General features: G+C 38.8%; 1 protein-coding gene across 1 annotated transcript; it reads left to right on the top strand.

Annotated features, from left to right (window-relative positions):
- Nucleotides 1–62: 62 nt before the first annotated feature.
- Nucleotides 63–12,391, top strand: LOC117678799 (uncharacterized; the record flags this gene model as incomplete). The annotated part of the gene is made up of 6 exons (XM_034440298.3): nt 63–227; nt 2,179–2,272; nt 6,921–7,039; nt 9,261–9,403; nt 9,628–9,825; nt 12,211–12,391. Coding segments are annotated over 6 exons (831 nt in total), but the record flags the coding sequence as incomplete, so codon positions are not given.
- Between the last annotated feature and the right edge of the window lie 11,776 nt (nt 12,392–24,167).

Here is a 24,167-nt window from a genome sequence, read left to right as displayed (position 1 = left end):
TTCTGAGTCCTAAATTGATTGCAAATTTGGTTCCTTGCATCAGAATTCTCCAGGTGTTTTAAAATTGCTATCTGTTTAGTTCCTCAGGTCTGAATCCAAGCCGACTTCGATCTTCTACTTCTCATTCATCTCCCTGCTCTGACCTGAATAATACAGATTTTCCTTTATTCTCATCAAGAAAAAGAGGAATTCATCAGCTAAGCTGTGATTCTGGGATTTCTTCTCCAGTAAGCATTCTGGTTCTGGGTTCTGTGGAAAGAAGCAGATCTTTATGGTAACCTCCATATTCGCAACTCACTGCTAGTTTTTCCACCTGGGTTATGAGAATGTAATCTCGTTCTTTATTTTTAGCCTTCAGATGTGAAGGATTGATAATATAATTGCCTGAAACAGTAATGGCATGATCTCACCAAACTTTCAAGTGGTTAAATTTTCCAGTTACTGCTTGTCTGCAGTTCATGAAAGGCTGAATTTCAGAGTGAAAAGTGCTCTCGAGCAAACATAGTTGAGAGCCAATCATATCTATTGTCATATCTTTGCTGGCTATTATCCTGGAGCTTTTTTTTTTCCTGCTAGGAAGCTTATCAGCCCTGCTTCAGTTTATATGTCAGTTCCTTTGCTGCAAACATATTGCTTCATGAGAAAAATATGGTGCTATTTGTTCTTTTAGCAATGGATTTTAGATCTGATCTGTTGGAAGTGCAGTTTATTTACTTAGGTTCAGGCAAGTAAGAGTAATGGAGAAAGTAAGGGGTGATTCTTAGACCTAGGAATGAGAAGAATTCAAATACTTCCATCTAAGCCATGGTATAAAATGGACACTTATGGAACTGATGGTGATTTTAGGTAAGCCTTGTCTTCAGGGCAAGTGGATAACACAAGAGAATAAACCCATCATCTGCCTCTTCTTTGGGCCTTACTTCACTTCATTGAGTGATACTGGTACAGAATATTCTTCAGTATGAACTTTCAAGGACACCCATAAATGCCAGAGTTCCATATGTGTACCTAGCAATGGGTCATGTTTTGATGATGCTGAGAAAGACCTTTTCTTAACTTCACTCAAGTTTATCTTCTCTAAATGGTCGGTCTTTTAGTTCTAGTTCCAGCTATCTTTTTTTTTTTTTTTACAATTTCACTTTCTTTTTAAAAAATGTCATTTTTTAAAAGGAGGGGGGATTTTTAAAATTTGAAAATAGTTTTAAACCTCTATATTCATCTATCTATCTATCTATCTATCTATCTATCTGTCTGTCTGTCTGTCTGTCTGTCTGTCTGTCTGTCTGCCTGCCTGCCTGCCTGCCTACCTACATCTATCTATCTATCTACCTATCTATCTATCTATCTATCTATCTATCTATCTATCTATCTATCTATCTCTTTATCTCTCTATCTAACATCTCTCTATCATCTATCTCTCTATCATCTCTCTATCTCTCTTTCTATCTATCATCTATCTCTTTATCTCTCTATCTAACATCTCTCTCTCTCTTTATCATCTCTCTCTCTCTCTTATCATCTCTCTCTCTCTCTAGCTCTCTCTAGCTATCTATCATCTATTTTTATAAACTGCCCAATTCCAATAGACTATATGAAGTTCGTTAGTAGGTTTGTCATTGTCTAAAGAGCCAATCAATCAGTATTTGGCACAGACAAACCTTGAACAAGGCACAAAAGACATTGGGAATCCTGTTTTAAGGATGGGTGCAGTATGAATCTAGCTTCTGGTGAGAACATTACTTAATACAATTGCATGGAAAGCTCAGTTGGAAATTATGTCTGTCTCTACGTATGTCTGAGCTAGCTGGATAGTCTTAAATACATGGACAATTCTTGATTTTTACCCATCTGTCTAGACTGCCTCTCTTGACCTTTCCACACAATTGCCAAGAAACTCGGTAGCATGCAGTGAAGTAAAAAGAAAATAAGCTGCACATGTCCATCTAAATAAAAGCAAAATCTGTTTCAGAAATGGCATTGCATATGTTTCCTTCTGGAGTTGATCTTAGCTTTAAGGAGCATGATTGTTTCAGTTTCAATAAACTAAAGTCACTGAAAATCAAATAATGCTTACTGTAAATAACTGAAATTGAAAATTAATTAAAATAAAGGATGATTTTCTATTATAAGATACCACTGCAGTACAAATTGTTTTCATTTTGCTTCTCTCCTTTCAAGCTTCCATCAGATATATTCAAGTATGTTACCTGGCATGAATTAGAAGAACATGATGTTCAAGGGAGTCAAATCTGCTGCCCCCGAGTAAGAAAAGGTAGACCAATAACTCTTTGTAACCTCCATGATAATAGAGGAATGGAATGGCCAAGTTCTGGATTCTAGACTGATATTCTCCTTCACAGACATTCAAAAAGAGAAGGATAGTTCTTCAAAGAAGCTGTCCTCACAATGTGCACTCCCAGGTTGCTTAGACCTCTGCTCAAGCACACAGTGACTTCAGAATTCAGAATTATATTTATGTGTGCAAATCTGTAGTTTAAAGGGATCAGAAAGCTAAAAGAATAGTGTTGGTTGAAGGCACCATAATTGGACATAGGTGCTTTTGAAGAAACAATTGGACCTTCCTAGTTTTTCCTTGAAAATGTTTTGCTTCTTATCCAAGAAGCTTCTTCAGTTTTGTTCTCAAGAGGCAACTGGACTTTCTTAGTTTTTTCCTTGAAAACATTTCACTTCTCATCCAAGAAGTTTCTTAAATTCAGTTCAGAACTAAAGAAGCTTCTTGGATAAGAAGTGAAATGTTTTCAAGGAAAAAACTAAGGAAGTCCAGTTGCCTCTTGAAAAGAGCCTTTGGGACAACGATGACTTGGATGATTGAGAATCTCCCTAGACACCACTGAGGGAAAAGGATGTGGGGTAATGGTATTGCTACTTTTTAGAGGACCTTACTGTCTGTTTAATTTATGCTCTGATATTCCCATACCCCAGGGTTTTCCAACCTGGCCAATTTTAAGTCATGTGGACCTCAACTCCCAGAATTCCTCAGCCAGGTTTTAAAGTTGCCACAGTTGGGAAATCATGTGGTAGCCCAATTGCTATTTCCTTCTTTTTCTAAACTATATGCTATTTTCCTCGCTCTCTTTCTGAAATTCTCAGACTTTATTTTTTGTTCTTCTATCAGGAACCGGGGAAACCATTCTCAATTATTAGTACATGCTCCATTCAACAACACATAGAGATTTCCATGTGAAATCTCTATGTGTTGTGAAAGGATTATTAACCGATCAATCTTTGGAGGCTACTAAAGTTACAAGAAGAATGACTTGCCAGCTTCCAAAAAGCTATATTGAATGTTTGGATGGTTTTAGTATTCATAAACAAAAGGAAAACTGCTTTTTCTTGGAGCAGTGAGTAGCAGTTTATGGTTTATAAATGTCAAATTTGTGATTCTCCAACTGTTGCTGGATTATAATTTCAAACAATTTTTGCTATTGCCTACATTAGCTGGGAAAGTAGGAGCTGTATTTCAGAAGGGCTATTATATCTGGGCTCCAAAAACTGAACGATCAGCAGGTAATACTAAAGTAATACAAAAAGTCTCAACTTTGCTGCCATCTATTGGTTGTGCCAATATTTGGAGCCCAAAATATGGTAGCCTTCATTTCATCAACAATTGAAGGACAACAAATTCACCATACCTGGTTTACTAGACTGTCTGCCTTTATGATATAATAAATATGTCTGGGAAAAGTTCTATAATGATAAAGACAGTGGTTAATGGATTGTTAATCAGCCAGTATCACTGCCAATCTCCTTATTGTTGGCAAATAAAATTATTTACTCTTACTTAATTCCCCACCCTTCAAAGTAGATGAGTGTTTTTGGCCATCACATGACAGTACTGGTCCACTGTGCCATTCAAAGGGAAATTTGACAAATTCACAAATCTACTAGTGATTGCTAGTTATGACTGTTTACATATGAAAAATATTCAATATTGTCCTTCACCCACAAAAAACCCTAGATTCTATACTTTTCCCATCTTGGTGTCCTCCAAACTTCTAAGCCTATATAATGATGAAATAAAATGTTTGATTAATCAGCTAAAATGATTTCATCACTAGGCAGCTCTGATTATGCTGTACAACAGAAGTTAAACAATCATCTACAGAACTGCAGTAAATTATTTCTATATATACTGACGTGGAAGAAGCAATCATAAGACATATGGAACAAAACAAAATTTGGCAGCAGAGATAGGAAGGAATAGATATCATTTGGCTTCCTGGCAACTTCATTATTTTCTCCCCAAAAATAATCTTGAAAGCATTCCAATATGGCAAAAATATTACTGTAAGGACAGACATCCATAATCCTCCAAATTTCCTATTTAATGTTTTGTTTCAAGCACCCAGATTGATATCAGATAGATATCAGACTCGGCTGCTTTGAGGTTTTAATACTAAATGTTTTATTTATATTACTTTATTAACTGGGCTAAATAACCAAATATTTTTTTTTTAATTTGATTTATATGCCGCCCTTCTCCGGAGACTCAGGGCGGCTTACAATGTGTTAAGCAATAGCCTTCATACTTTTGTATATTTATACAAAGTCAGCTTATTGCCGCCACAAACTGGGTCCTCAATTTACCTACCTTAGAAAGGATGGAAGGCTAAGTCAACCTTGAGCCTGGTGAGATTCGAACTTACAGTAATTGCAAGCAGCAGATGTTAATCACAATGCTATCAGTCTGCTGAGCCACCAGGCCCCTGGTGGCTAATTGAAGAAGCATTATGTTAAAAAAAAATTCAAGGAATAGAAATACACATTATTCTATGTGTGTGTCTCTGTATCTGTGTCTGTGTAATGCATACTTATCAAGTTAATGTACCTTTTAAAAATATTTGGAAGAAACATTTTGGATCTTTGAGTAGCACAAATATTATACCCCTCTGCTATTCTATATTAGTTGTCCAGGTTTTTTTTTTCAGTTGCAATAATTTTTCTTATGACATTTGATGAATGTAAAAATAGGACCTTGACGAGTAGGACAGAAAATGTACTAATATTGTACTTTCAAACTTTGGTGCTAGAGAAGACTCTTGTGGATACTATGGATAGCTTACACTAGAGTTCCTCAACCTTTCGGGCTTTGCAAATCACCAGCCACCAGCCACTTCTGTGACCTGGTTCTAAAGGGCTCGAGGCCCAATAATGGGCTGTAGCCCAGGGGTTGGAGCAGGGGTGAAATTCAGCAGGTTCTGGAGAATTGGTAGTGGAAATTTTGAGCAGTTTGGAGAACTGGCAAATACCACCTCTGGCTGGCCCCAGAGTGGGGTGGGAATGGAGATTTTGAAATACCCTTCCCCCAGGAGTGGGGAGGGAATGGGGATTTTGCAATATCGTTCCCCTACAAATTTCCTTTGATAAGTTAATAATGTGGAAGGTATTGAAGGAAAGAAGAGAAACCCACAAAGGTGGATGGGACTCAATGATGGCAGTGAATGCACAACTGAATGAACAGATGCTGAAGGTAAATCATCCAACAAAGATTCTATCTATGTGCTTACCAGTAGTCAACACCAACTCAATAGCAATAAAGAATTACCTAACTACAACAACTGCTTAAAGCCATCACAACATTTTTTCCAAATGTTTGTATAGAAGCCAGAAATAATTTGGGCTGCTTTAACAAATAACTGAGAAATAGTATGCTTGCATTTGCATGACACCTGAAACACTTCTTCTGAATCATTTTTGAACAAAATACAACCCTAATACTTATATAATGCACTAAATGTTACAACTAGGATATCCAGAAAGGAAAAAAAACCCCACAATCTTAACTGGAAGACATGTTTACTAGATCACAAAACATATAAGCATGTTTCCAGGTTTTCAGAATTCTTCATTGATAGGTAAGGTCACAAAAACTGAAATAGGGAAGAAACAAGCAAATTAAAAAAAATAACAGATGTTCTAAAATGGATGGAGATTATGGATGAACTGCATAGTAAGCATGGAACGTACGAACGGCTAATTATTAGGAAAGGTATTTCCAGTGTTGGGGTCGAATTTATGACTTAATATTCTATAATGGAATATACACAGATATTACACAAACACAATTTGTGATGTATAGATTCAAACTAATGCTATTCAGCAAATTTGCATATTTTTCCACATTAACAATTTATTGCATCATTTAGCTATCATTGTAGTGATGAGATGCTAATGAGGGCTGTGTTGCCAATGTGCTATTTGAGTGACACTGTTAATTGGCAGTGGAGTAATGCCCTTATTTGATTACAGTGTCAAATTGAAAAAAATACATACACTGTATTTTTTGGAGTATAAGACGCACCTTTTTCCCACACAATAGAGGGTGAAAATCTGGATGCGTCTTATACTCCGAATGTAGCACCGCCCAGCTTCTCAAACGGAGGTTTCAGAGGCTGAAAAAAGCATCAGAAACAAAGCTTCAGAAAAGAAGCCCCCAAACAGAGCTTCAGAGACTTTTATTCTAAAGCTCTGTTTCAGAGGCTTTCAGAGGCAGGAAAAAAAGTTTTTTTCTGAAACAGAGTTTCCAATGTTTCAGAGGCAGAAAAAAAAAAAAAAAAAAAGCAAGGCACAGAGCTCACAACCAAGGAACCTGTTGCTAAAATTCACCTCTGGGAACAGCTGATTGGGGGTATTTTGGGAGGCAGATCCACCTGCCAATCAGCTTTTTTCTTATTTTCCTTCCCAAAAATTAAGGTGTGTCTTATACTCTGAAAAATACGGTATGTGTTGTTGTGGAAAATAAACACTTACATTCTTTCCATCCTTAACGCATTTCTGTTTCCTCTTCTGAACTTTCATCTGTACATCAACTTACTTTAATCTAATTTTGTCTTTTGAAATATTCAAATTTACGAGTAGTCATGTGATACTGGAATGGATAAATATCTAAATACATTTAGGACCTTCTGAAGAAGAATGTTTTTTTAGAGGAGAAGAATATGGTCGTTGTGCAAGAAAAAAAATGACAGAAAAAGAGAGATGGGAGCAGTGGTTACAAGAAGACTGGGAAAACTGTGTGGTAAGTGCTAAGATTATGAATGTATGAATCTTGTTGCTTTTATTATTATTAATTAAATACATATGCCCAGTGGTGAGATTCAACTGGTTGTCTCCGGATTGGGCAAACCAGTAGCGGCAACTGCGGGAGGCTCCGCCCACCTGCCTGGATGTAATGCGCGAGCACTGCACATGCACAGAAAGCTGTGCGCATGTGTACCTGCGCTCACATTTGTGAACCAGTAGAGAAGGTATGTGAATCCCACCACTGCATATGCCTATATTCCCAATGACTCTGGGAATATAGATACAGATAAAAACATTACAGGCAAGGGGAAAAAAATACAATGTCAGAAAAAATGAAGAGTAAAAATGGCAAGGACAGCCAATGAATAAGTAATAGACGGAAACAAAAAGAAACAAACACAATCCATTCTGAATTCTTTGGGCTTGTTATTAGCTCTAAAATAGGTGCCTATTATCAAGAAATTGTGAAATTCAGAGGCATTCATTGCCCTGGTACTTAGATCATAGATATCTAATTTAAATTTCACATTGCTTTTAAACAGGTACAGATTTTTAGAGTTCATTTTCTTTTTGAGTTAAGTTCCTTGTAAACAGATAAAAGATAGCTTGCGAGCTGTTCAATATTTCTCTCAGACACTCAGAAATAAAGAGATCCAGAGTTGTTCCTGTCAAATCTGTGTTCCAAATTGTTAAGGGAATTTAGAAAGAAAAACTTTTGCAATCAAATTATCTTGTCTGTAATTGCCTCAATCATTTCTTCTAGGAACAGCCAATAATATAAAATAATAGCAATACACCACGTCAAAATAGATCATATCTGTTGGGGTTGGAACCAAGACTGAAATCAATTTTTCAACATAGTATCAGTACTATACTAGTTCTTTAAAAAAGTGACAGCTTGATTTCTCACTATTTTGCAGAAATAGGGTATGTCTAGTGGTGTGTTGAAAATTTATTTTGCATTTTTCAAAACCATTTTCATTCGGTTAGAAAAATATTGTTTGCTTTCAGAAGAGAAGGTGATTTTGGTTAAATTCTCATGACTTTAGTTACCAAGTAAACAAGTAGCAGTGGTAGTTCAATGGTTAAAATGCAGTATTGGAAGCTAATTCTTCTGCCAGCAGTTCGATTCTCACTGGCTCAAGGTTGACTCAGCCTTCCATCCTTCTCGAAGTCCATAAAATGAGGAGCCAGATTGTTTATTTGTTTGTTTGTTTGTTTGTTTGTTTAATTTTTATACCGCCCTTCTCCCGAAGGACTCAGGGCGGTGAACAGTCAGAATAACATACATATAATGTGAAATAAAAATAATTTAAAATAATTAAACCAATTTGGCTCATCAATTAAGATCTTCAGCGTAGAATTTAGATAATCTGAAAAATTTATGCCAGTCCGGCTTGGTGAAATAGAAAGGTCTTCAGGACATGACGGAAAGTACGGAGATCTGGGATCATTCGTATCCCTGGGGGTATCCTGTTCCATAGGGCAGGTGCCCCCACAGAGAAGGCTCTCCTCCTGGGAACCACTAGCCGACATTGCTTTACTGACGGTACTCTGAGGAGGCCCACTCTGTGGGAGCGTACTGGTTGGTGGGAGGTTATCGGTTGCAGAAGGTGGTCTCGTAGGTACCCAGGTCCTAAGCCATGGAGCACTTTAAAGGTAAGAACCAACACCTTGAAGCGCACTCGGAAGACCAGCGGGAGCCAGTGCAGCTCACGTAGGAGAGGTGTTACATGTGAGCGCCATGTCGCTCCCATAATCACCTGCACGGCCGCATTCTGGACCAGTTGGAGCCTCCGGGTGCACCTCAAGGGTAGCCCCATGTAGAGAGCATTACAGTAGTCCAGTCGGGAAGTGACGAGGGCATGAGTGACTGTGCAGATTGTTGAGGAGGAAGGCAATATGCTGACTCTGTAGATCACTTAGGGCTGTAAAGCACTGTGAAGCAGTATGTAAGTCTAAGTGCTATTGCTACCAAATAACTCAGAAATGTATATAAGCATCCCCAACTTTCATTATGGAATCCTCCTTCCAGTGGATGCTTTCTTCACTACCACCTCACACTGCCCCACACTGCCCCCCCAAGCTATTATTTATTAAATTGGATAAAAAATAAACAATGGTTTAGTCTGAATCTAAATCATGCTGTGAAAGAAACACTTGATCTTTGTTAGATACTCAAATGAATTAATTTATATATTCTGCCTTTCTATCAGAGTTTAAATCTTTCATATCAAGATCTGGGAGATCCTTATCAGATAGACAACTGTAAAAGAATTCTCTGCCGATTAATTCGAGTGGAGAGGCTTTGGCTGGTGGACAACTCCCTGACAGATCTAAGTGCCATATGTTTGCCAAGGTAATTTTCCCCCGTTAACAGGTACTTTCCCACTTTTCATTGAAAGCAATGGCAATGCACATGCAATCACTGCTACGGTTTTAATCATGGCAAAAAATCCAAGATACCAGTAAAAAGAAATCTGTGCCCACTCTTAAGAGATTTTAAAGCATTGCTATAGTCTAAAATTTTATTTTGTCTTTGTGTAATAGTTGATAGCACGTTCCTTTATGCTTTTTTTACAGGTGCAAAGAACTCAAACTCAGTAAAAATCATTTTACATCCTTCAGACAGCTGCCAAAAATACCTGAAATTCAACACTTGTCCTTAGATGAGAACAATATCACAGCCTTAAACGAATTATCAGCCTTGAAATATGCTCCATTAGAATCTCTTATTCTCAAGAGGAACCCCTGTGAGTTTCAAGAAAACTACAGGCAGCTGTAAGTTCCTGGAAACCACTAAAGTGTGATTTGAGAGAATATTATTCCTAGAGAGCATAATTGTAAAATAGCAGTGGTAGCAAAAACAAACAAACAAACCCATTACTAGAATAAATGACATTCATACAGTGCCCATAGTCTCAGTAAAACTGGGCTAAACCAAGCTGTGATTCACCATCAAATGTCATATATTCTCCCTTAGCCGCAAACTGATTCACCTAAAAAGTCCCTAGCTCATCATTATTTGTTCAATCCCAAACTAGGACTCCATGATTATCACCTTTGGAACAAACCAGAACTTTTAATTATTATTTAACAACTTATCTTGGTAATCAGTTTCTTGGGTTGAATGAGTCAGGAACATCTAATGAGTCAGGAACATCAATGCCTGGAATGCTCTACCTGCCTCCATTGTTACATCCTCAACCCCCCATAGCTTCAACCTTAAACTGTCTACCATGGACCCCACCCCATTCCTAAGAGGTCTGTAAAGGGGGCGTGCATAAGCGTACCAGCGTGCCTACCATCCCTGTCCTGCTATCCCCATTTATTTGTATTCATCCCTTCGTTCATGTCCATGTTCAGACTTATACCTGGTATCTTGTACATGTTTGACAAACAAACAAACAAACAAAGTTTCTCAGAGGATTTCTGGCTTAACTATAAAGGGCAAGTGATGTTCCATTCATGAATTCAAAATGCTCATTAATAAGATCAACTGACTTCCAGTGCAGGAAAATGAACATATCTGAATATCATATGTGAACAATTTCCCAGAAAGCACCGCCTCTCATCCATCTTTCTTGCTTCAGCTGATAACGGAGAATGAACAAACAAGGGCCTGTTTGTTTGTTTGTTTGTTTGTTTGTTTGTCTTTCACACTTCATAACTCCCTCAGAGAGGAGCCCTGGGCAGTGTACAATTTAATCAATAAAATTAAGCATTAAAAACAGAATAATGTTGACTTAAATATAACCCCATTACAAAGAACTTGTCTATGCACTGCTCTCAATGCCAACCAAGATGAAGTTCAAGAAAAAAGGGAAAATGCTCAGAAGTTTATTGATGGACTTTCCCAAATGTGAAAATAGTAAGATGCTATACTCTGGAAGCAATGCAAAAAAAAAAAACCCTACACTAACATCCTGTGAGTCTACATGGAGTGAGGTAGTTACTTCAAATAACAGATGATGGATAATAACGGTTAAAGCTGCACCCAAATCCTGCTGGGCACCTTCTGGAATTATGGCATGAGGTATAAGGCTCTCAGCTGCAATGTAAAATATTTTTTCCATTGCCAGTGTAAGAAAGGGTTAGGGTTGCCAGTCTAATAAATGTTTCTTCTAGAGGAGAGGATAATATTATGTTTTTTGCCTGGAGCAAGAAAATCTCTTCAGTTGGTCTTGTGGTGCTCACTTTTAATTGATTCTCCTGGCAACTCTACTTTTTGTTTTGGCTTTTCAGTTTGTGATATCTTTCTCTCAGACACATATAACACAAGTTTCAGAGGTGACGAAACAAACTGGGGGTATATGTGTCAACCAAGGGAGTGCCTCCCTTATTAGAACAAAGCTAATAGACTCTGTTCTCAGAACATCCATAAAGGATTGTGCATAGTGCAGAAGAAATAACATAATACATATCAATTGGTAGTATAGGAAGTTAGCAACCACCCCTCCCCTAAGAAAATGAGATATTTTAGGAAATATTAAAAGGACAGAATATTTTCCCTAAAAGGGAAGCAGAAACTCACCCCCCTTTGTCAATGGGCCATTAAGGCCTGAGCCAGTCTATTCTACATAACAAAGATCTAACTCCTTCAGACAGAGCCATTTAATTGCCCTTCATTGCATCACCCAGCAAGATTCAACCAAACTTAACACAGAGATAACCTAAAAAGCTAGCTATGACCTCTCACAGCAACCAATCAGAATACTCTTTCTGTGTCCTAGGAAGTTCAAAGCCAGAGAGAGTATAAAACCTAGGGACTCTCAGCATCTCTTCCCATTTCTGCCCAGGATCTCAAGCCATGTGATCCTGTTCATCAATAAACCTTCTTTCCAAGCAACTTCCATGAATCCAGTGTCTTTTTCCCCACTTGGAACTGAACCCAGATGGACATTTCTTCCAACAGTAGTCCACAGAATTTATAATCTGCCTTTAAATTCCCTTTGCATCTGAAAAAAAATTGATCAAGGATTCATCTCCTACCATTCAGAATGTGATATAAAATTTGGTAGAGTGAAGGAAAGAGTTTCAGCTGCATATTACATGTTTTACGCCAATTCTCCTGCTTGTGGGAACAATAGCAATAGCAGCATTAAGTTAAATGAGTTCAGACAATGAAGGAAAAAAATAACAATTCTCAATTTTATTACCTCACAGCGTGTTCTCCAATTTGCCAAATCTGAAGATGCTGGATGGGATCCTAAAATTGCCAGAGGACTGTCTTCCACTAGGAAGGAACTTTTTGTCTAAATTATGCACCATATTGTAGCATTATATTTTCTAACAGGATTGAAGGATTTGCCATGTTTAAAGGAATAAATCTTAGGGACACACAGCATTTTTTTTGTCTTAACAGTCTATCATTTTGGGTCTACAGAATACAAAAATATGCTTCCTGGATAAAGAGGTGACTACTTTGAATATTTTTTCTAATCCTTGTGTTTTTTAAGTTACTTATTTATTACACTTATTTCCAATCTCCTCACCAAGGACTTCTCAAGGATTTCATTTTCTTCATACCTCTATGTAGGAGATTAACCCCTACAATATTAGAACAAAGCCTTCTGCCCATTTGAAAATTGAATTTTATAAGATGCATTTTAAAAAGCAAAATAGGAAAACTCAGGCTGAATTTTTAAGTAGAATGCCGAATGATTGTTGCCTTCCTTCTATTAGATGTTGTTTTAAGGCATGAAGAATGTATTTCATGAAGAGCCATCCCAAACTCTGAAAATGCATATATAGGTTTAAGGAGGCCATTTCCTCTGGAACACTCTCTTGGATCAGGGTTTGAATGCAAACTTTCTAATCTTCTTTCAATTTGTACAATCTTAACCTTTAGAAATCTAGGAAACATGAATTTATTGTTCATGTCTTAAGATAGGAATGATCAGCTTGCTAACAACCAGTGCTATATATAGGTAAAGAAAAGATAATGGAATCATACTCCAGTACAGATAGTTCTTGATTTATAACCAGTGGTGGGATTCAAATAATTTAACAACCGGTTCTCTGCCCTAAAGACCAGCTGGGTGGGCGTGGCCATGCTGGGCATGTCCAGGGAGTGTGATAGGCAGCACTCGGCCTCCTGCACCCCTCTGGGAGCAAAAATGGGTCACGGTGGGGACGAGCTGCCCCCCATACCTGGTTTTTGGCCTAGTAGGCCTCTCTGCAGCCTCCTGGGAGTGAAAATGGGCCACAGGGGGGCCATGTGGTCCCCCATGCCCCATTTTGAGCTTAGGAGGCCTCCCTGGGAGTGAAAATGGGCCGGGAGGCACTCCGCCTCCCAGCCCATTTTGAGCCTAGGAGGCCTGCCTCCCTGCACTTATCTGGGAGCCAAAATGGGGTGCATGGGGACTCCTGGAAAGGGCGGGGAGGGGAGGGGCAGGGCCAATTTAACTACTGGTTTGCCCAAACCGGCTGGAACTGGCTGAATCCCACCACTGCTTATAACCACAATTGAGCCCAAAATATCTGTTGTTCAGTGAGACAGTTGTTAAGTGAATTGCCCATTTTACAACCTCTCTTTGCCATAGTTGCTAGGTGAATCACTGCAGTTATTAAATTAGTTACATGCTTGTTAAATCAATCTGGCTTCCCCCTTGACTTTTCTTGTCAGAAGGATGAAAAAGAGGATCACATGACCCTGGGACACTGCAAATATCATAAATATGAATCAGTTGCCAAACATTTGAATTTTGACCATGGGATGCTGCAATGGCTGTAAGTGTGAAAAACTGTTATGAGTGACTTTTTTCAGTGCTGTTGTAACTTTGAACAGCCATTAAATGAACTGTTGTAAGTCGAAGGAATCTGGAGACAAACAGCATCTACATCTGTTTAACCTCTGGCAAATCGAATCTTGGAAGCTCTTTGTGAAGAAAGAAGTCTCTGAAGCAACCATTTTATGACAGCCACTATAACGTGTTTTCAGGATTTCAAATACACCCACCAGCCAGTGGTGGAATTCAAATTTTTTTACTACCGGTTCAATGGGCGTGGCTTGGTGGGCGTGGTGTGGCTTGGTGGGCATGGCTTGGTGGGTGTGTCAGGGAAGGATATCGCAAAATCTCCATTCCCACCCCACTCCCGGGAAAGGATACTGCAAAATCCTCATTCCCTCTCCACTCCTGGGGAAAGGCTATTGCAAAATCTCCATTCCCACCCCACTCTGGAGCCAGCCAGAGGTGGTATTTGCCAGTTCTCCGAACTACTCAAAATTTCCACTACCGCTTCTCCAGAACCTGTCAGAACCTGCTGAATAGCACCCCTGCCACCAGCTCAAGAAATTGGTGATGGTGAGAAACAAAATTAAAAAGAAAAAAAAAGAAAAGGAGAAAAGAACATATTAAAATACATATGGAAAATAGTTCAGTTTTTCAATCTTGACCACATGGAACAATATTGATCTCTCTTTTCATTATATTTAGAAAGACTCGGTTCATAGGCAGACAGCAAACAGCTATCATCAGTCCAAGTTTGTATCTCTGAGGTAAAGCTGTCTTTACATTATATACCTTTCAGACTAAGCCCAAAGACCATGCAGTGAAATTTAATCAAGTCCAATCGTTTAGTTGCTTATGGCTAATAGACAGAATCTTTCCAGACTAAAGTTATAACTTCTAACTTAAAAGCTAAACCCTGAGGGATTCCAGGGTGTGGCTACCCCGAACCTTCTCTCTCCTCATACATCTCAGGACTGCACAGTCCCTTAATTTGGGCTTCTTTCCAGAATGCACTGACTCCTCCTTGGGAAAGCACAATGCTCATGCCTGGATTTCCCCCCTCCCACACACACAAACACAGCTTCTCCAGGTGCACATTCCATGACACAATAAATCCAAATTACTTTGAATTTTTATAAATTCCAAATTTGAATATATAATTCAACAATACATGACAACTTTAAATGCCATTCCTTTTAGTAATCAGTAACTTATACATGTTAAACCAGAATTGACCTTAGTTGAACAAACCTCTATTGTATCAATATACATAGGTTTAGTATCCACTTCATTATTTTTCACCTCCAGCCCTTTTCAAAGAGTATCAGAATGGTCCAATTAGCAGTGTCCCGAGGGAACTCATGATGCCAAAATGACACATGTTTATTGATATCATTTTGCAAATGCCATCATTGTGTACTAGAATCCCATCACATTTGTATGGTAATGTCATCAGGCACATTTGTCATTGCTCCTAGGAGATGTCTATGAATTCTATAAACATGAAAAGCAATATATTGTTTTTTTAAAAATGCTCTTATCTTAAGAAAATAAGAAACAGACTTAATTTATCAATATGGCATAGTCCAACTGTTTTCCCAAAAATCATGCAAATAATCAATTTACATCTTACTAGTATTTTCTCATTATCCAGTAAAAATAATGTAGATTTGGCATAACTCAGAAGACACTTCAGGGCTAAGAGTAGTTCAGGACATTTAAATGCCACCAACGCAACTCCCTGCTCAGGCAGGAAACCATATACCATTTCAGACAAATGGTTGTCCAATTTCTTTTTTAAAACCTCCAGTATTGGAGCACCCACAACTTCTGAAGGTAAGTCACTCCATTGATTAATTGTTCTAACTATCAGGAAATTTCTCCTTAGTTCTAGGTTTCTTCTTTCCTTGATAAACTTCCATCCATTGCTTCTTGTCCTGCTTCAGGTGCTTTGGAAATTGTGTTGACCCCCTCTTCTTTGTAGCAAAACTTGATTTTCCTAACTTTTCACAACTCGGCACATCCTAAGACTTCATGGTCTATAATTCTCATCACCACCAGTCAGCATCAGTGGTGGGTTGCTCCCGGTTCTGTCCGGTTCTATAGAACCGGTAGTAAAACCCATGGGAGGCTCCACCCACCCTCCATAATGTCATCATGGGTGATCTGCGCATGGGCTCCCTCTGCGAACTGGTAGTAAAGGTAAGTGGAACCCACCCCTCGTCAGCATGGCAGGGGATGTCTGAAGTAGAAGTCTGACACATCTAGAAAATCATAACAAATTACATTAACCTCTTTTGGGATTAAGCTGATCGGCAGCCATTTCAGGATAGATACAGTTCCTTTCCTACTAACTATGTAGTAAAAATACAACCCTGGGTTTAACGCAGAATTAGACAGTAACTGTAAGCCTTGACAGCTAAATCATTGTAGATATATTACAACTTGGTTTTGCGAAGCTGGGTGATCTGTTAATGTGAATGCATCCCAGTTTTCTGTTTCTTCCAACCTTCACTATATATCTGTGTTGTACCAATGAATTCTAGTGAGCTTCAATACTGCAGTGACAGGAATCTACAGTAACTTTACCAAAGAGAAGCATAAAGCTGAGGTCGGTGATGGGAGACTTGGGTGTTTTTTTTATTATTTTTTTAGCAAAGATATATGATGTCCTGCCATGGGATGTATTGCAACAGGAGCTAATGGAACAATTTGTCTTCTGCTGCTTCCTCTTCTGCTGATTAAAATCAAATCCATTTCATTCATTATTCAGCAGCTCTCACTTGGGCTGTAGACTGGACCTAACCACTTATAAAATTCATGACCATACTCAGTCAGCAGTCCTACTACTACTAGTCCTAAAACAGAAAAATGAATTTAACATATCTACTGGCAGATGCTTTGATCAATTTCAATACACATTAAAAATACACAGGGGCAGGATAACAGAACTGCAGTCCAATACACACTATTAAGTTGTTTCAGAGCTATCATTTTTCATTTGAGATCTCTGTCCAGTGGTGTGTGTGTGTGTGTGTGTGTGTATTCAGTTAACATGCTGTCTTTCATACTAATAATTGAAAATGCTGACAATAAGAAATGAGATTCTCTCATAGCATTTGCCTGGGATCAAAAGAATGATGTAAATAAATATAATCAAGGAAGGCGAGAGGTTAGGACAGTGATGGATTAGCAACTATCATTGAACTCATGAATAATCAAAGCACAAAGAAGTAACATCCCAAAAATCAAAGGAAAAGAATGATTCTGTAGTGGGTGTGAGGCAGGACCACAACTGACAGAATACTTTGCTTCTACCTCTATCAAAGTATCCCTTATTTTATGAGCTGGATTCCCATTCAACCACACAGAACTGTGGAGAATTTCAATCCTATGGCATACATTTCATTTATTTATTAAATGAATTTATACAGCCAACCAAATCACACACTGATGACTCCAGGTGGTTTACAACATTAAAAAAAAAAAACCCACAATATAAAAATCATAAAACCCATTGCACCCCATGGCAATCAAACCACACAATCAAACAAAAAACCCTATTGGGAGCCAATCATACCTCAAGGAGAATAATGTTCCAGACCCCACTGAGAAGGCCCTTTTCTGTGGTACTGCCAGATATGCATCTCTAATAGATGAGACCCACAACATACCTTTGTCAACTCACAAAGCATCCCTGGCCTGCTCTTGAGTTGCCATAGGCCAGGGGGGATGGGAAACAAATGGCACAGCAGCCCAAGACAGATGAACATTCCATGCTTATCTCTCTCAAGGCTGTATCCCAGGGTTACATACAGCCGTGAGGGGAGTGACCTCTAAAACCCATGAAATTGCTCCATTGGTGAATGTGATTAATGAAATACCCTGGGGGGTGGGCGGGGGGAAACAGGGTCATATTGGAGTGTAAATTACGTAGGGCCAGAGCTGGCTTCACTTGGGAATATGCTGACATGAAGCTCCTAATAAATAATTGGATTTCTTTTGAAGCTTAACTCGAGACTCATGATATAATTAGGGCATCCCTCGGAACCCTGACAACCTTCTTGTTCTGGTAGACCAGTAATGGCCTATGTAATGGGGGAGAGCCTGGCCCCAAGCCATGTAAAGCTTTAACGGTGAAACCAACACCTTGAATCATACCTGGAAGCAGATTGGGAGTCAGATGAACCACACAACTGCGAGCTCGTAAATAGCTCTGCTACAAAAATATTCTCTGAGGTCATCATACTGGTCACACACATACCCTTTATGAGCAAATAAATGGTGAGTCCCATGGCATACTCATTTTATTTTATCTCTTTTAACATTTCTTAGAGATGGAGCACAAAATGTCATGGATTACAGCATTTAAGAGCCAAGGTGGTGCAGTGGTTAGAGTGCAGTACTGCAGCTACTTCAGCTGACTGCTAGTTCAGCAGATCAAATCTCACCGGCTCAAGGTTGACTCAGCCTTCTATCCTTCCAAGGTGGGTAAAATGAGGACCCAGATTTTTGGAGGCAATATGCTATTTAGTATACTGTCTTTGGTGTAAGCCGCCCAGAGTCCTCAGAGAGTAGGCGGCATAGAAATATGACTATTAAATAAATAAATAATAAAATTTTCCAATTTCTCAGTCAAGTTTCTCTCCCACCCCCCATTTCACTCCCACCCCCCATTTCATATCTTCCAAGATGAATGTGTTGGTTGGGGGTCTGCAATTGCAACCCACAAGTTGAGGTAACCTGCATTAAATTATTTCTTTTCCAAGTGCTTGAGTCTATCTCCTGTTTTGCAGCCAACACGTATCATCTATCACTACCATCAGTTTATTCCAAATTAGCAGGTCAGCTACAATGGTGCGGTCCTTGTAAAATCACAAATCACTGAAGGAGCAGCTGTGTTTATGCAATTGTTAAATCAATCAAGTGGTCATGAATTCCAGCATTGCTGTATAAATTTGGTTAGCCTTTAAAATGCAATACTTCCTCAACACCAGAATCTGAAATGGAACATAAAAATGATAGGAGATATATATATTCTTTATATAGAATACACCTCCAATTTTACTTGTGAGAAAACCCGAATAACCAAAGACCTACATACAAACACCCGCGAAAACCTCAGAAAACATATATGTGTGTGTGTGTGTGTGTGTGTGTATATTCTTCTCTGAAATTCACCTAAAATAATGAGAAAGTATGATTTTTTTTTAAAGCAAGGTGCAATTTTTTTTTCTATAGAACAACTGAAAAGAAAGTGGTTTCTAGTGCGTAGTTCAAATGAAATCTTTAGAACAAATGAAAGAATTTGACTATCTTCAAATGTATGCTTAGCATTGCTGGAGGCTGAAAAATTTATCTTTGTAGAGAATGGATTTCAGACTTCCAGAGTTTAAATAAATTCACCCATTCTGGTTGGTTTTGAGTTATGGGATGCTCTTAGCAATATGTGCTCCAGAGAAGTTCCATTCTAATCTGAAAGAATCTGAATTCTTTCAGCCTTCTCTTTAGAAAAAGGTCCCCATGGCAAGGATTATTGTTTATCTTTGCTACTTACCCCCTGCTCTAGTAGAAACATAGCAATGGCTGATGCAGAGAGTTCTGTGGTGAGAAAAAATAAAAACAGAGAAAGAACTTGAGCAAGTACTATTGATAGTCTTCTCACTTATTCCTTCTTTGAAAGAAAAAAGAGCAATGGCACAGGTGCCTTATAGATGAAAGGGAGAACATACCCAAGCACTATAGGCAGACCAGATGCTCAATTCGCTTATTGAATTATCTCATTTTCTGGCCTTGCAGAATAAGATGACCCTTAAACTAATCAGATGGACTGCTAATCAGAATACATTAAGACAGGGGTGTCAAACTCAAGTCATTATGGCGGTGTCACGTGAGGTATTGGGACTCCTCCCCCCTTCACTAAACCAGTGGTGGGTTGCCCCTGGTTCCCACCGGTTCTATAGAACCGGTAGTAAAACCAGCAGGAGGCTCCACCTACTGACCCCGGCGTCATCAGAATGCTTCTGCGCATGCGCAGAAGAGCACACACGTGAGCAAGCAAAGCATGTGCGCGTGCACGGCCCCGTTGCGAACCAGTAGTAAAGGTAAGTAGAACCCATCCCTGCACTTGACCTGGTATGGGCGTGGCCAGCGCATGATGCATCCGGCCCGCGGGCCAGGAATTTGACACCCCTGCACTAGGCCATCAAAAAAAGAGAATTAAAAGGTTTAAATTAAATCAATGTCAGGGTTCCAAGTAACACCCCCAACGAAAGAACACTCTTGAGGCTTGAAATGCCTCAAAGCTACATTTTATTAAAGATGTCATATTGGCACATTTGGGAAAATCCAAATTTGAAAGTTTCCAGGTTTTCCCCACCCAAAGAAAAGTTCAAGTCTGTGCCCAACACCCACAAGTCCAATCAAACATTGTCCCAACTGTGGATGCCTCCCAGTTCCAGCCTTCCACGTGCAGGGCAAGATGACCTTGACTTTCTGAGAAAGGAATGTTATTATGACTATATATCACTCATGCTCCATATAATCCCCCCTCCCAGTTTCTCAAGTAGTAAACGTGGCAGGTCTGAAGGCCTAATACAAAAGATGACTTCCAGGACTGACAATCAAATTAAATTTAGGATTAAAATAAACAAGCTGGCCTTTACTAGAATAACTCTATTATGTGAATACAGCCAATGTCATAACTCCTTAATGAAAGACAGAGATAAGACTGAAACTCTGAGGACCCATGGCGAGTCAGTAGCTGGGTTTACAAAATTGTGCAAACCACAATTTGATTTAACCATGTACTTCACTATTTATAATGATTATCTTCATCCAATGCTTTAACCCAAATCCAAACAAATCACTTCTGAGTATAGTGTGTGAACCCAGTGAATACCAGTCATCGGTGGATACATAGATTACCATAGTCTTCTAATCCAGTGTTAGATTCGTTCAAGGGGTTAAATGAAAATGTGTGTTGTTTGGTTTTAGTTTACACTTTTGTGCAAACTCAGCCGTTGTAATCTATAGAGCAGGGTTCATGTTAATGCTATTTGAGGAGATGCCTATTGTGGTTTATCTAATAAAGATTATTAACCAAACTGTGGCCAGCATGAAATGCAAATTCAATCAGTATAAAATAGCTTTTATAATTGTTTAAGATACAATTAGATACATCACATAATGGCCCACTAGAAGTCCAGAGGTAACTTGTCTTATTTATCAAGATCCTGAAATCTTGGCAAGCATGCAACAATGTACAATCAGAGGTGCCTGTTTCTAACCATGATCGTGCCAGAATGATAAAATATGTGTTGTGACATCACTACACAAACATCATCCTTTTTACTTGCATCCCAATACAGGTAGTCCTTGACTTACAACCAGACACTTCAAAGTTATGATGGACCTACCTTGGGGCTATTAATAACTTAAATTCAAAGTTATAATGGTCATACCCCCTGCAGTCACGTGACTGAACTTCGGGCACTTGGGAACAGAGCCACATTTATGGCTGTTTGGAGGGTCCTGCAATCACATCAGTGGTGGGTTGCCCCCGGTTCGGACCGGTTCACAAGAACTGATAGTAAAATCGACAGGAAGCCCCACCCATCATCCCGAATGTCATCATCAGCAATCTGCGCATGCTCAGAAGCGAGCCTGTTGCGAACCGGTAGTAAAGGTAAGTAGAACCCACCCCTGAATCACATGACTGCATGTCATGACAGTTTTGCCAGTTTTTAACAAAACCACGCTGATGATCTTTTCTGAAAAAAGGTTGTATTTATTTATTTAGCATATGGCAAAAGGTTATAATTTTATGACCTTCACCATTTATGACTGTGATAGGCAGGTTTTTAAGTCAAGGGGTACCTGTAGACATTTTGTCTTTGTTTTTCCTTGCTCCATTCTTGCAGATACCTATATGCATAACTTGAGCAACAACTATGCATGGCACAGTGCCTGGCATGGTACCTTCACAGATAAACATGCCCTTTTCCTGCACAGGGGAAATGAACCAATAGATCCTGACAAAATCATGATACAGTATATTGTCTCTGTTGAAGTCATCCAAGAAACTATTCCAGATGGTCAATTCCCATGTCTGCCTTGGGCTTCCTGCAAAATGGATCTCTGAATAATGCTACTTTTTGTAATAAGATTACTTCTAAATTAATCATACTTGTAGTCCTGCAAGCAACATCGCCTATTGGAACAAAGTCAAAAATAAAGTTGATCAGATAAGGGATTGTGGGATGGACAAAATCCAAAATATTATTTTTTTCCTTCTGTATCATACTTGAAAGCTACCTTGGCATTTCATATTTTGGCATGGAAGAGCTGATTTGCACTATTTCTGTCCTCCCCCCCCCCCCAGCAGCTCCAAGGAGAAAGAACAGCTCCCAAATCACAATTGATGGCCCAGAGTATTACTGTCTGGGAAATTAAAGTGAACTAGATTATCCTCAATGAAATAGATGTGTTATTAAGAATTCCCCAGAGGCAGTTGAAGATGGATAAGCTTTTTGGAGAGGGGAAAAAATTAAATTAACGGAATACCTTCTTACTAAATGCCAACTTAATGTCAAAGTCCAATCTGGAATTTCTTATTTACCATTACAAGTCCTCTTTCTCCTAAATTATATACTTGCTGGATATTATCCACCTGTCTATTTATTTTAAATGCCAAAAGGCTGAGATATATATATATCACACATTGCGATCACACATTGCGAGAGCTGCGATCGCACATTGCTCCTAGAAGCACAAAGCCGAAAACACCAGCCTGAAGATGACGAATGAGACTTCGTCGAAACGTCGCCAAGACACTTCCAATTTTACGCGGGAGAAAACCCGAATAACTAAAGACCTACAACCAAAGACCTACATATACATATACATATACATATACATATACATATACATATACATACACATACACATACACACACACACACACACACATATATATATATGTATATTTGATGATCACCAAAACTATTAGTAATAATTAAAATTATGATTGCTCTGAAATAATCATTAAAAGTGTTTTGATTTGCCTGCATAGAGTTTCCAGCATTTAGATGTTTCTCAATTTTTGACGTAAAATTTCATATCTAGCTTAGCAAGAGCAGTAGGTGTAAACCTACTTCACAATATACATTAATATTTTTCTGTGTGTATGTGTGTGTGTGTGTGTGTGTGTTGTGTGTGTGTGGTTTACTATCTTATGAAGGCGTTCATTCCAATTTGTAAGCCATAATTATTGTCTTTTGAGAAACAGAACCAATGGTTAGTAAGAAAGCTAGTTTGATCTAGTATTTAAGACACCAGGTTAGAAATCAGAAGACTGTGAGTTCTAGTCCTACCTTAGACATGAACCTGACTGGGTGAATTTGGGCCAGTCACTCTCTTTAACTCACAACATCAGGCATTGGGTGACAAGCCATCAATCAATTTCTGACACAAATGGAGCAACTCTCAGCTGAGCTGAAATAAGTGGACACTGTACATATAAGAAAACTCTAGGGGAAAAAACCCATGGTTAACGAACCAAGTTTTCATATAGTGTTATAACTGAACCAGGTTCAGAGCTATTAGTTGCACTGAAAACATGGTTTCCAACCAGCACAAATTTTTGATAATAATTGACTGGCATGATTTATTTCAGTTGTCTTTGTTTACAAACAACTCTGGACCAGTGGTGGGTTGCCCCCGGTTCACACCGGTTCTATAGAACTGGTAGTAAAACTGGCAGGAGGCTCCGCCCACTGACCCCGATGTCATCAAAATGCTTCTGCACATGCGCAGAAGAGCACATATGCATGTGAGCAAAGCCCCACTGCAAACCGGTAGTAAAGGTAAGTAGAACCCACCCCTCTCTGGATAGAGACCATCAGCTCATCTATGGTGAAGTGATTGTCAAATTACAGGTCCTTTCCAGAACCTCCAAGAACACAGAGCGAGATCTTGTGTTTTTTATGCTATAAAAATGTCATGCTACTCAATCAAATGTAGGGATTACATTGCATTGCGAACTTCAGCTGATTTAAGAAATGCCTTACAAAAACAGCTTCCAGGTTGTCGGTGGAATGTGTATGCATGTGCAGACACAGCTTTTTCTCGGGGCTTGACAGTGATGTGAAATAGTACATTTAAACATTCATGAGTTAGGAAAGCCACTGAAGCAGCTATGCCAAACCTCCTGAAGGATGTAGCTGCTTACATGTTTTGCCTGTACCAACATTGTTTTGCTAAATCATCTTTTCAGATTTGCCTAACTGCATAGCATTGACTGAAGTTGTTGAATGGCTATGGAGGAATTTTAAATTTGAATTCATCATGCTTTTTTTTGGGCAAAGAAAAAAAAGCCTTCATTCCAGA

This window comes from Pantherophis guttatus, chromosome 6, assembly GCF_059756535.1.
Source record: "Pantherophis guttatus breed Tessera chromosome 6, ASM5975653v1, whole genome shotgun sequence".
NCBI lineage: Eukaryota > Metazoa > Chordata > Lepidosauria > Squamata > Colubridae > Pantherophis > Pantherophis guttatus.
This window is presented reverse-complemented; position numbering and strand designations above follow the sequence as displayed.